The sequence below is a fragment of the Ovis aries genome, chromosome 7 (genome assembly GCF_016772045.2).
Source record: "Ovis aries strain OAR_USU_Benz2616 breed Rambouillet chromosome 7, ARS-UI_Ramb_v3.0, whole genome shotgun sequence".
NCBI lineage: Eukaryota > Metazoa > Chordata > Mammalia > Artiodactyla > Bovidae > Ovis > Ovis aries.
In genome coordinates, this window is record NC_056060.1 from 100,400,665 (window position 1) to 100,414,121 (window position 13,457).

Below are 13,457 nucleotides of genomic sequence, written 5' to 3' on the forward strand. Positions count from 1 at the left end.
ATATATCATAGCTCATCCACAGAGTGAAGTGCGGCACCGCTGCTGAGATGCTGCAGAAATGCACCTGCTGTCCCAGAGTGGCAGCAGGTCCCAAAGCAGCACATGATAGGACCTCATTCTATAAAAGAGAAAGGCCACACGGGGTGTGTGTGGAGACGATCTGGACGGAAACACTCACACGTCAGCAAAGGCAGCTCTTGGGGGACAGGGTGATGGTTATTTCAAGGTTCTTTTGACTGGTCTGTATCTCTTGGTTTTACACGATGCGCCAAGAGGTTGGTGCCAAGAGGAATAAAAAAGTGAAGCCCGGGGAGAGGCAGAAGGTCAGCCTCCAGAGGGAAGCGCCACCCCGCGACAGGCAGGGCCGAGCGGAGGGCAGAGCCCATCGCAGGGTCCCGGGGTCAGGCCCTCTGCCGGCTCAGGTCGACACGCCAGCTCTCCCTCGTCGCGCCTCATCCTTCTCAGGATTCGTGTCAGAGTACCGCTGTTTCCATTGTGTAGGTGAGAAAAGGGAGGCTCTGATTAAATCGCTGGAGAACTGCAGAGCAGCGTCAAGGGTGAGCCGGTGTCTGACACCAGAGTTCCCTCAGTGACCTCCCTAACCAGCAGAAACAGCCTGGGCTCCAGAGTGCCCGGGCCTGGATTCGAACCCCACCTCACCGCTCCAGCGTTCTCGCCTGGAGAATCCCAGGGACGGGGGGGCCTGGGGGGCTGCCGTCCATGGGGTCGCACAGAGTCGGACGCGACTGAAGCGACTCAGCAGTCACCTCTGAAATGTCTCTGCAGAGAACGCCACCCCCTTCAGCACAGGACTGCTCTCCAGATGCAGCGCCCTCAAGCGGGAGGCCTGCAGACGGCGTGCCTGGCTCCTGGGGGCGTGCAGGTGTGAGGCACTCAGCCGCGTCCCACTCTTCACGACCCCGTGGACTGCAGCCCCCCAGGCTCCTCTGACAGGGGAGTCTCAGGTGAGAACACCGCAGGCTCTGGGAGGGCTCAGTAAGTGCTAATCCAACAGAAACCCCCCCTCTCAGGGCCGCAGGAGACTGAGATGGCTGCAGCTGTGAGAAAGGTCCCGAGATACGGGAATAACGGGCTCCGTGCGGTTCCCACCGCCCGGCTCTAGCTCTAACCCGGAACCAGCACAGTCCAGTCCTTCTTCCCTCTGAGCCCTCCACCATCCCCGCAGGCTGCCTGTGTGGTCTGGTCCCAAGGCCACCTCCGGCCACAGTGACTGTCACAGAGCAGTCGCCTGCAAAGTATTAAGTCACTGAATCGCGTCTGACTCTGCGACACCATGGACTGTAGCCCACCAGGCTCCTCTGTCCATGGGACTCTCCAGGCAAGAATACCGGAGGGGATTGCCATGCCATCCTCCAGGGGGTCTTCCCAACCCAGGGATGGAACCCAGGTCTCCCACATTGCACACGGATTATCTACCGTCTGAGCCCCCAGGGGAGCCCGTGACACCTGGCTCCCCCCCAGCTGTCGCTTCCCCCCTTCCCCTGTAGGGATCGCCTCCAGGAGACAACGCCATAAGATGCCCGGCTAGTTGATGAGAAAGACGCTCATCCTCAGAGGGGCCGCTTCTGAGCCACCTGGGGACAGCCCCCCACCAGTGCCCTGCAGGGCCCACCCTCTTCCTCACGGCCTTCCTGAGGGTCCTGCGCCGGCTCCAGGGCACGCCACCGGCCACTGGACCAGCATCGAGGGTGCAAGCGCAACCCAGGCGGGGCCGGCGGGACCCGGTGAGGACCTGGCTGAAACTTCCGAGACTTCGCCCAAGGGGAGCAGAGTCTGGCGCCTGGGAAGGGAAACAGCGGGGGGAAGACACGCTGGGCGGTGGAGGGAGGGCAGCCCTGGCTTCCGGCCCTGAGGCCCGCTGCCGCCACAGTCAGACTGAGGCGGGTCTTTTACCCTGCAGCTGGGAGGCCCTGCCCTGCGGCTCCCGGCAGAACTTCACGGGAGTCTGAAGCCCGGGTTTACCCTCTGCACGTGTCCACCGCCAGGCTCTGCCTTCTGGGATGTTAGAGTTGCCGACTCGGGTCGGCACTCTGTGAGCAGAGCGTGCTCGCTCACCGAGTCTGCTGAGCGGCCGGCTGGGCAGACAGAGGGGGTGACACGGACCCCCGGCCTCCAGGCCAGCCCCTCCACGCCGCCTGTCCCAACAGCTGTCCCACTGCTCTTCCCTGGGGGAATCAGACAGTAAGGAATCCGCCTGCAGCGCAGGAGACCCGGATTCAACCCCTGGGTGGGGAAGATCCCCTGGAGGAGGGCATGCAACCCACTCCAGTATTCCTGCCTGGAGAATCCCGTGGACAGAGGAGCCTGGTGGGCTACAGTCCGTGGGGTTGCAAGGAGTCAGACATGACTAAGTGACTTTCCATGTTTAAAGGTTTGTGTTGACGGCCCTGGGCGCTGCCCCTGACAGGCAAGCATCTTTTTCCATCTTGATGCTGCACCCCAGGTCGGGATGCTCAGGCACAGTGGGCCAGTCTCACGTGAGGAAGGGGTAACATTTCCAAGGGGGTGTTGTTGTCAGTCACTAAGCTGTGTCTGACTCTTTGCAACCCCATGGACTAGGGAACGCCAGGCTCCCCTGTCCTTCATCATCTCCCGGAGTTTGCTCAGATTCCTGTCCACTGAGTCGGTATCGCCATCCAACCATCTCATCCTCTGCCACCTGCTTCTCCTTTTGCTTTCAGTCTTTCCCAGCATCAGGATCTTTTCGGGGGCGGGGGGAGCAGTCAATAATTCTGTTACCACCTCCACAAAGCTGTGCTCGTCACACTGCACTTCTGCAGAGCGAGAGGCCCACAAGGTCTGCAGACTCCAGAAGGCGAGGCCTCTGCCCAGGAGGGGAGGTCTGGTGGGAAGGGACACGCCCTCCTCCCTGGGGCCCAGAGGAGACAGTTTCTCCTCCTCTGCTGTCTCTTATCAGCCAGTGTGTTCAGCACGTCCCTTCTGAAGACAGCTATCTGGGAATGCACTGAATTGTTCTTGGCTCTTAAAGGAAGGCTGGTTGAATCCAAGGATCCATCCCCAAGTGAACGGCCCTTTGTGATAAAACCATGAACGTGGGTACAGCTCTAAAGACCTCTAACCTTCCGGGTCAGCCCTGGGAGAGACTGGTGCCTTGAAGCGTGAACTCTGACTTGGCCCCCCCAGCAAGCAGTCCTGTGAGGCCTCTGCTCCCGGCGTCCCAGGCCCCTGGCATCTGCGCCCTCAGATGCCATCAGCAGACTCTCCTCCCTGAGCACCGCTCCAGGCCTCCAGACTCGCTTGCTCTCCCACATCCGGAGCCAGACCCTCAGCCACACACAGCAGGCACCCTACAGCGCCTCTCCCCTCTTCCCACAGCTGGATGTTCCCGGAGGCTGCGGAAGAGATCTGTCCATTTGGGTTTAATCTAAGTGCATACATAAGAACAAAACTAGCTAATCTCTGTTGATCTGCCAGGCACGTGCTGAGTGCTTCCCAGGCGTTCACTCATTTCCTACAACCACCCTGTGATGTAGAAGCCATTATCACCTCCATTTCATAGATGAAAACAAGGGGCCCCAGTGAGGTGAAATTTGCACAAGACCCTAAAGCTAGTAAGTGTCAAAGCTAGAGATCACACACGTCTTGAAGTCGGCCTCCACAACCCCAAACTCTGAGCCAGCGGGTCAGAGGAGCAATTCCAAGCCCACAAACAAAGGAGGCATAAAGAAAGCAGAGGAGGCCCCACGTAGCTCCCAGCACGGTAACCGCATTCTCCAGCTGGGCACTGGTGGCTCAGTGGTCAAGAATCCGCCTGCCAGTGCAGGAGACCCAGGTTCGATCCCTGGGTCGGGAAGATCCCCTGGAGAAGGAAACAGCAACCCACTCCAGTGTTCCGGCTGGAGAATCCCATGGACAGTCCATGGGGTCACGAAGAGTCAGAGTCGGACGCGACTGAGCGACTCAACACCACCACCACCGGGCCACAGCCGTCACACAGCCCGACGAGCCTCCTAGCGAGAACTAGCTCCCCTTCCTGGCCCTGCCTGCGAGTCTCCGCCAAGGGAGCCCCTTGCCCTCTCCGGCACCGTCTCCTCCACTGGAAAGCAAGACGTGTGTATGAGAGATGGCTGTGAAGGCCGTTTGTATCTGGGGGTCAGTCCTCCGCAATCTGAAAAGAGGTTGACCCCGCGCGGCTGCCTCCAGGCGCCCGGTCTCCCGCCGCGGGGGCGCCCATGCCCAGCCTCGGCTCCCGCGCGCCCCTCTCTGTTCACTTGGCACAGGCTCCTCTGTCTGCGCCCTCCTGCAGGTCCTGCCTGGGTCAGAGACGGAGCTCTGGGGGGCACACCCAACGAGGGTCTTGCATGTCCCCGGTCTCTCCTTCCTCCCCAGCGCCTGCTGGCCGTGGCTCTGTGGGAGCTCCTCACCGGCCGACTGACGGGTGTCACTCCTGCTCACCCAGAGCTCTCGCCTTTCCCCGAGCAGGGCTGCCACGGGCCGCCGCCCCCTGGGGCCGTCGGTGGCACGGACGAGGCTGCGCCCTAGAGGAGCGCGGCGGAGCAGCCCGTAGGGCTGGCGCGGCCCGCGCTCACTGGGGCCAGGGCGCCTGCGCTCCCTCCGGCAGAGGCCATCTCCGGAGACAAGCCACTTACCGCCCCCGCCGTCCTAGCTGCAGAAAGGAGCCGATGTCCCGCAGATCTAAGTCCCAAAACAGATGGTGGCCACGCGTTCACCGTTCCCAAGCCCCCCACTTGGGAGATTTCACGTGGTACCTCAATCTGCACTCAGAGCAAGGACACTCGATTCACCCACTTCTACCGGAAGCGGAAGACTTCCCGCATGCCTCCTATTCTCCTCCGCTTGTCTTCTGAGGTTTAAGGGACAGGAGGAAGGAGCTGGGGGCTGGAGGGGAGCTGAGGTCCACGTGGAGGCTCCCTGACAACGGGAATGAAGTGAACTGGACAACCCTTGGGGAAGGGCCCGCGCCAGGCTCTGTCACTCGTGACGCCGGCAGGCTCTGCACTCCTCTTAACAGGCAGCGGCCGAGTCTGAACGAGCGAGATGCGCTCACTGGGTCAGCACTGGGCAAAGGAGATGCCTCTGACCGTCACAGCTGGGAGCAGAGGCCCAGAATCGCCTAAATTACATGATGGGCATCCTGCCCAGCAGAGATCTGAGCAAAGGAACGTCCATCAGTTTCAATCAATAATTGAGCATCTCAGTCGGTAAAGAATCTGCCTGCAATGCAGGAGATGCGAGTTCAATCCCTGGTTGGGGAAGATTCTCTGGAGAAGGGAATGACTATTCACTCCCGCATTCTTGCCTGGAGAATCCCATGGACAGAGGAGCCTGGTGGGTGGTCTTTGCTACCAGGAGTCCATGGGTTGCAAAGAGCTGGACATGACTGAGCAAATAACACTTTCACGTCCAACAGCATTACGTGCCAGACACCGTGCTAGGTTCTGAGGATGGCACTCGAGCAAAACATTCTTCCTTGAGTGGAATTCACAGACTGGCGGGACGGCCTGGCAACAGTACAGCTTGTTCCAACGTGGTGTTCAGGGGACTCTAACCTCCGGTGCTACGATACTGTCAACGTGGTGGACTCTGAATGGGTGAGCACTGGGGGGCCTCGGGGAAGACGGGAAGGGTAAGCCTGCAGGCTGGGGCTTGTAGGCAGCCTGGGGCAGGGTGAGCACTGAGGGGTACCCAGGGGGGCACCGGGAGGAGGGGTGCGGGTGCAAACCAGGGGTTCTCCAGGGACCTGCACGCTTTCTGCCTGCGGAAACCTTACTGGCCCGAGCAGACTCCCACCCACATGCCAGTGGAACAGGGTGGCTGAGAACATGGACTCAGGAGCTGAGCACCCCGCAGTCTGCCCCGCTCCCAACACAGCAGAGGAGCAGGGGCCGAGGCTGAGTCCCGGCTGTAGGACCCCAGGCAGCGTATCCAACCTCCCTGGGCCTCAGTGTGCTCATCTGTGAAATGGAAAGAGTCACAGGTGGTGGTGAGGCTTGGCTGAGACGCCCAAACAAGAGTCACAGCACCTGGCACACAGTAGGCACCAACGTCATTCCTAGTGACCTAACCCCGTTGCGTTTCCTTCGTCTGTGAATTAGGGGTGTGGAGGATTAACTCACCTCTCAGAGGAGGTGCTTGTAACTGCGCAGTGTGGGTTTCGGACCCCCCACGAGCCAAGGCTAGCGCTACCCAGTCAAGGGAAACCGGTCCCAGCCACAGCTGCCCCAGCAGATGTGGATGTTCAGGGACATTCCCGGCTCTGGCTGAGACCCCGGGTCGAGTCAGACCTCAGGGGCCCCTGGAAGAGGGGAGGTGACCTGTGAAAGTGTGCAGCTCAGTCCACGCGGGCAGCAGCCTGCAGGCGGCAGAGGGAGGGGCGTGGGCCGGTGCCTGCCCGCCCTAGGGGCCCCTGCCCGGGACGCCTGCCCGGGCTCACTCTGGTGAAGGAGGGACAGCCCCTCCCTCCTCCCACAGCCCAGGGCATGTGAGGTGCTGGGCTAGCAGCAGGCAGAGGCCCCAGATCTCACACACACACACACACACACACACACACACACACACACACACACACACACACACACACACACACACACACACACACACACACACACACACACACACACACACACACACACACACACACACACACACACACACACACACACACACACACACACACCTCCCACAGCCCAGGGCATGTGAGGTGCTGGGCTAGCAGCAGGCAGAGGAGGGCAGCTGTGTGGCGCAGACCCTTGGAACCACTGAGACAGCCTCGCAGGCCTGTCAGCCCCAGCACCCTGTTGGAGTGACAGCCCACGGGAACACAGAGATTAACTAGAGGAATCTAAACGCCCTGGAGCAAGATTCCCGGGGAACGGGGTGAATATGCCGCCCGGCCACAGAGCTCTCAAGCGGGCACGCTGCGGTTGGGTCAGCACTGCACCGGGCAACCGAGGCGGACCGCAGCTGCACACGAGTGGCCAGCTCACTGCTGGCCCAGAGGGGGCAGCCGCCTGGGACCCAGGCCTCTGTGTGGCCACGGTTGGCAGGAAGGGGAGGGGCAGCTTCAGAGGGTCTCCTTCTTACCGAGGCCTTCAGAGCGCCACTAAGTGCGCCTCTTCCTCCAGGAAGCCTTCCTGGCCCCGCTGGCCCACAGCCATCTTTCCCTTGCAAAGCTGTTACCCAGGCCTGGCTTTTCTCGTTTGCTGTTTTTTTGCAGCTAACATTTCAATACATCATTTAGTAAATGCTTTACATATATTACATGACTTTGTCCTCAGAACTCTATGAAGTGGTTGTGATTATACCCATTTCACAGATGAGGAAGTGACAACTTAGAAAGGTCAAATAGCGTGCGCGTCCTGCCTTCTTATCCTTTTCCTCCCCATGGGACTGAGCTCCCTCAGATCAGATTATAGTCCTCTGCGGCAAACAGAGCAGCCCTTCCCTCTTCTATGCCCTGAGCTGCTAGGCCCCCAGGTAAACGCCAAGGCTTAATTAACCCAGCAGGCTGAGTCACTCAGTCGCGTCCGACTCTTTGTGACCCTATGGACCGTAGCCCCCCAAGCTCCTCTGTCCATGGGATTCTCCAGGCAAACACACTGGAGTGGGTTGCTGTGCCCTCCTCCAGGGGATCTTCCTGACCCAGGGATCAAACCTGTGTCTCTTACGTCTCCTGCATTGGCAGGCGGGTCACCTGGGATGCCGAGGTGGTCTTACAAATGCGGTCAGCCAATAAAAATCAGCCATGCGTCAACTGGCCATCCAGTAAGGATGCCTGTATATATACGTGTGGGTGCATGCTCTCACTTCCGTCGTGTCTGACTCTCTGCGACCCCACGGACTGTAGCCCGCCAGGCTCCTCTGTCCATGGGATTCTCCAGGCAAGAACACTGGAGTGGGTTGCCATGCCCTCCTCCAGGAGATCTTCCCAACCAGGGATCGAATCCGGGTCTCCCGCTTGGCAGGTGGATTCTTTACTGCTGAGCTAGTGGGGAAACCCTGTTTATACGCTGTGAATTGAAAGCCGCTCAGTCGTGTCCGACTCTTTGCGACCCCAAGAACCACTCAGTCCGTGGAATTCTCCAGGCCAGAAGACTGGAGTGGGCAGCCTTTCCCCTCTCCAGAGGATCTTCCCAACCCAAGGATGGAACCCAGGTCTCCTGCATTGCAGGAGGATTCTTTACCAGCTGAGCTACCAAGAATGGCCCCTGCTTAAGTTGCAGATAAACTATCGGGAAACTTGACTGAAATATATTTCTCCTGCAAAGCCAACTGAGGAGCTGCAGTTCTGGGGAAACGCCACGTCGCCGGGCCTAGAAAGGCCCACAGCCTGCGGTGGGGCCACCCCAGCTGCCTCGCCAGGAGCGGCCGGGGAGGACGCCCAGGAAGGCTCCGAGGCCCGGGCAGCAGAGCCGGGCTCGGCCCGCGGGAGCGCGCGCGGCCTCACCTTGGGTGGCGTAGGCCTCGGCGGCCATGCGCAGCCGGTAGGGGGGCGCGCCCGCCAGCGGCCAGTCCTCCAGGCCCGCCCGCGCGTAGAGGCTGAGCGCGCCGTCATAGTCGCCTTCCACGTAGTGCAGCTTGGCCAGGACCAGACTGGACTCCTGCAGGAATTCTGACTGGAGGGGAGAGGAGAGAAAAGAAACACTGTCCTCAGATGCGCGCCCGACACTCCCCGCGGGCCTGCGCGCCCCACGCCCGGCGGCCCTGGGAGCTCCCCGGCCGCGCCGTCCACGGGGCCCAGCGACTGCGACTGCGGGGCGGCGGCACAAGGTGGTCTCTCCGCCCCCGGGGAGCATCACTCCGCCGTCATCAGGAGCGGAGTGCTGGCCCCTGCCGCCACACGGGCCAGCCTCAGAAGCATGGCGCCAAGCGGAAAAGCCCGGCACACAGGCTGCGGGTGCTGGCCGGGGCGGTCAGCTCTACCGAGGCTGAAACGGACAAGCGCCGCCTGGGGCTGGGAGGGTGGGGGCAGGGGCGGCGCCTGCCGACGGTTACAGGCCCCTTTCTGGGCTGATGAGAATGTTCCAGAATTGAGGCAATATTTGCACAGCTCTGCGACTCTACTGTGAAAGTGAACTGAAGGTCGCTCAGTCGTGTCCCACTCCTTGCGACTCCATGGCCTACACAGTCCTTGGAATTCTCCAGGCCAGAATCCTGGAGTGGGTAGCCTATCCCTTCTCCAGCGGATCTTCCTGACCCAGGAATTGAACCCAGCTCTCCCGCATTGCGAGCAGATTCTTTACCGGGTGAGCCACCAGGGAAGCCCACGAATACTGGCGTGGGTAGCCTACCCCTCCTCCAGCGGATCTTCCCGACCAGGAATCAAACAAGGGTCTCCTGCATTGCAGACAGATTCTTTTTAGTGACTCTACTGAAAACCATTAAATCGCACACTTTATTTTTTTTGCAATAGTAGAAGATGTTTATCAGTTTTCACAATCAATACCCAGGCAAAAAAATAAAAGGATCATTACAATTGCAAGCCAGAATGCAAACATGATTAACCTAACAATATAAAATAATTACATACAGTTTGGGGTGTTAAGCAGAGGGATGTGGGAAGTGCACACATGCCCAGGCTTTCATCTGCCCAGCCAGTCTCTGTCTTTTGGTTCATGCATTTAATCCATTTACATTTAAGGTAATTATTGATATGTATGATCCTATTACCATTTTCTTAATTTTGGGGGGTTTATGTAGGTCTTTTCTTTCTCTGGTGTCTCCTGCTTAGAGAAGTTTCTTTAGCATTTGTTGTAAAGCTGGTTTGGTGGTGCTGAATTCTTTTAACTTTGCTTGTCTCTAAAGCTTCTGATTTCTCCGTCAAATCTGAACAAGGAATCTATGGCATGTGAATTATGTTTCAGTAAAGCTGCTGTAAAACAAGCTCCCCTCAGGCCTCAGGCTGGGCCAAGGATGGAAGGAATGTGTTATGAACAAAACACAGAAGCACCTGTCTCAACAAAGGCGGCTCCGTGGACATCCTGGTGGGCTGAGCGCACAGCACTGGGGCTGTGCCACTGACTGTAGCCCAAATAACCCGAGGAGGGAGGCTTTCTGAACTCGTGTAAGAACCAGACTTTCTTTCTTTCCAGGGACAAGCTTTTCTAGCTGAGCTATTCCAGCTGCTTATGGGGACTGACCAGGTCCCTCCAGAGGGTGCACGTTCGAGCATCCTGGGCCCTTCCCCAGCCCCACTTATCCCCGGGGAGAGGAGAGGTGACGCAGCCGTCTACGTAGCACCCTCTCCTAGTCATCCTCCCTGGAACCCCAGCCATACAAGGCTGAAGTTTTCAGCTGACGGAGGCACACCACGAAGCACCACTATCCTGTAATCTATGGCTGAGATGGGGTGGGCGGCACACAGGTCACTGGCCAGAGCATGGTCAGCTTCCAGGCAGTCCTTGAAAGGGCACAGGGGCAGCGCTGGAAAGGACACAGGGCAGACAGAGAGACTGAAGGGAGCAAAGGGGTTTTAAGAGTGGCCCAAGCAAGTGACACCAATGCACGCATCAGAATTATATATGGAAACAGAAATCAAAGCAGACTTGAGAAAACAGAAAAAGAGCTATGAAAAAAGCATCCACTGCGGGGTTCTCCAGCAGGAGAGGGGGACAGGGCAGCCTGGCTACGGTGGAAAGGGTTCTGCCGTGCCCCCTCTCTCTCCCTGGAACTGAGAACCGCAGGCTGGAAAGCAAACTGAAGCGGGAAGGGGAGGGGAATTACTGTCTGCCGGGTCCAGAGCTTCAGCTTGGGGTGATGAAAAGGTTCTGAGGATGGGTGGTGGTGATGAGGATATGAACACACTTAAAACCACTGGCTTCCCTGGTGGCTCGGAGGTTAAAGCATCTGCCTCCAATGCGGGAGACCCGGGTTCGAACTCTGGGTCTGATCCCTGGGTCGGGAAGATTCCCTGGAGAAGGAAATGGCAACCTGCTCCAGTATTCTTGCCTGGAGAAGCCCATAGACGGAGGAGCCTGGTAGGCTACAGTCCACGGGGTCGAAAAGAGTTGGACATGACTGAGCGACTTCACTTTCACTTTCAAAACCACTGACTTGGGACATTCCTGGCGGTCCAGTGCTTAAGACTTTGCCCTCCAGAGCAGGGGGCACAGGTCTGATCCCTCGTCAGCGAGTTTAGACCCCACATGCCTGGCCAAAAACCCAAAACATGAAACGGAAACAATATTGTAACAAATTCAATAAAGACTTTAAAAGCGGCCCACATAAAAAAAATCTTTAACAAAATAAAAAATGAAGCCAGCGAACTATACGCTATGAAATGGTTATAATGATAAATTTTATGTTCTTTATATTCTACCACAAGAAAAAATGCTTTCAATTTAAAAAAATGTTAACAAATGTGAAGGCCAGATGTCCAACATGAAGGAGCTTGAGGAAAATTCTCAGGGATGGAGGCGCAGCCTGTAGAGGCTTGCTGGGCGAGTGCTAAGGAGGAGATGGCTAGGCCCAGGCCCCGGCCAGGGGACCCGGGAGCAGCCCCAGCCTCGGGCCCACCGCCCAGCCCGGGATGAGCTCAGCTTTCTCAGCTTGAGTCAGAGGCCAGGCCCCCGGCTGCCCATTCAGACTTTTTGCCCTGTTACACAGCCCCTGTTCTGGTCTCTCCAGCCTCGGTGCACCTGTGTTTCACAGGCACCTATGAGGTCGCTGGATGGCATCACTGATTCAGTGGACGTGAATGTGGGCAAACTCTGGGAGATAGGGAAGGACAGGGAGGCCTGGTGTGCTGCAGTCCACGGGGTCGCAGAGTCGGACACGACTGAGCGACTGAACAAGAACATGTCTGCACAGGGCTTTCCCCAGCTCCCAGGCAGGAGACCCTGGACCTTGGGGTCAAGCAGAGGGGAAATTTCACATGGGCCAGTGGGAGTGGGGCGGTCTGCCCATGCAGTAGCAAGGCGACTCTGGAGCACTTTACAAGGCTCTGGTGCTCACGCTCGGTCGTGTCGGGCTCTCTGCGACCCCTGGACTGCAGCCCACGGGATTTTCCCTGCACGGCTTCCTCTGTCCCTGGGGTTTTCCCACCTAGAATACTGCAGTGGGCTGCCATTTCCTGCTCCAGGGGAATCTTCCTGACCCAGAGATCAAACCTGCGTTTTCAGTGTCTCCAGCATGGTCCAGCTTAACCACTGGGGAAGCCCCACTTTTGGCAACGGGAGAAACACTGTATGGGCAGAACAAGGAAAGTAGCAAAAACTGCCGCGTATCTAGAGCTATCTGACTGGGAAAGAATCTGTACCCCTGAGACTCAAAACGACTTGAGCTAAGTGGGCTTACAGGAGAGAAATGTGAAGCTCAGAGGTTAAGCAGCTTCCCAAGATCACATAGCTTATGACGCCACGCTGGAAAGCAAACTCGGAAATCTAAGTTGAAATTCAATATTCTTGCTACCACACTGGATTGTGAGGGATGAAGAGGACCCGGTGAAACAAAAGGTTTACCACACGAAATGAGGGGGATTGGAAGTGGGACAGAACCTAGTCAGGGCCCCCCACCCCGCGCAGCAGCAGGCGCACTCCCACTCCTGGAAGGACACCTGAGGGCCTGCACCGTCCCCTCTAACGAGACCCACCAGAGTCCCGAGAACCAGCTTCGTGAAGAACGACCGACGTGGAGACAAGCGTCCCTAAGTCTGAAGGGAAGTGCAGGAAGGGAGGAAGGAAGAAGGAAAGAAGTCAGAGGTGCAAAAACTCACAGCGGGGCAGGCTGGGCTGGGGACGGGGGCGGGGGTGAGGCGAGATGAAAAGCTTCCGGCAGGAGAGCCTCGCGAGGGGGGACGCAGACGGGACCCAGGAACGGGCGGATGGACACAGGGCAGCCCCTCAAGCGCTAGGGCCCTCGGCGGGCAGAGGGGGCTCCTGCCAGGTCCCCCCGCAGCTCGGCCCGGCCGCCCGGGACGCTCGGCTGCAGACCTCGGGCAGGCGAGGATCGCTGGCTAAGGGACCGCGGGACTAGCTCCTCCGCTGTCGGTGGGATAAAGCCAGGCTGAGCCCCGGGCCACACCTGACAGCTTCATGCCAGACCCCTGGGGACGGCAGTGCCACTTCTCAGGAGAACGTGGCCTCAGAGGCCCTCCCGGGAGAGAAGCTGCGGGTCTGGAAGCCCCGCGTTGAGTGCCCTCCCGAGCCCGGAAGCACGAGGGTGGAGCGGCTCCCACGCCCCGCCCCTTCCCCGCCCCCAGGCCCCAGGCCCCGCCCCGGCCCCGCCCCCAGGCCCCGGTACCTTGAGGTTGCCTCGGTCCAGGGCGGCGGTCAGATGCTTGCGGACCTCGGTCAGCTGGGGCCGGGGGCCTCGGGGGCTGGCGCCCTGCCGCAGGGGGTGTTCCTTCAGGTACTGCTCCAGCTTGGCCTCCCCAAGGAGGAGCTCCGCCATGTCATCTGCGAAGAACAGAGGCAGAGGGTGAACGGGGCGGTGGTCTGCGTGCGGGGAGCCTCCGG

General features: G+C 58.9%; 1 protein-coding gene across 14 annotated transcripts in view; it reads right to left on the minus strand.

The window, feature by feature from the left end:
• The window catches only part of TTC7B (tetratricopeptide repeat domain 7B), a 271,518-nt gene that overhangs the window by 229,236 nt on the left and 28,825 nt on the right, over positions 1-13,457 (minus strand). For all 14 annotated transcript variants that reach the window (XM_060418491.1, XM_060418490.1, XM_060418489.1 and 11 more), the window contains 2 exons: positions 13,243-13,397; positions 8,450-8,618 (listed from right to left, as the gene is read on the minus strand). In XM_060418491.1, the coding sequence (XP_060274474.1) occupies positions 8,450-8,618; positions 13,243-13,397 (324 nt within the window). The remainder of the gene's footprint in view (positions 1-8,449; positions 8,619-13,242; positions 13,398-13,457) is intronic.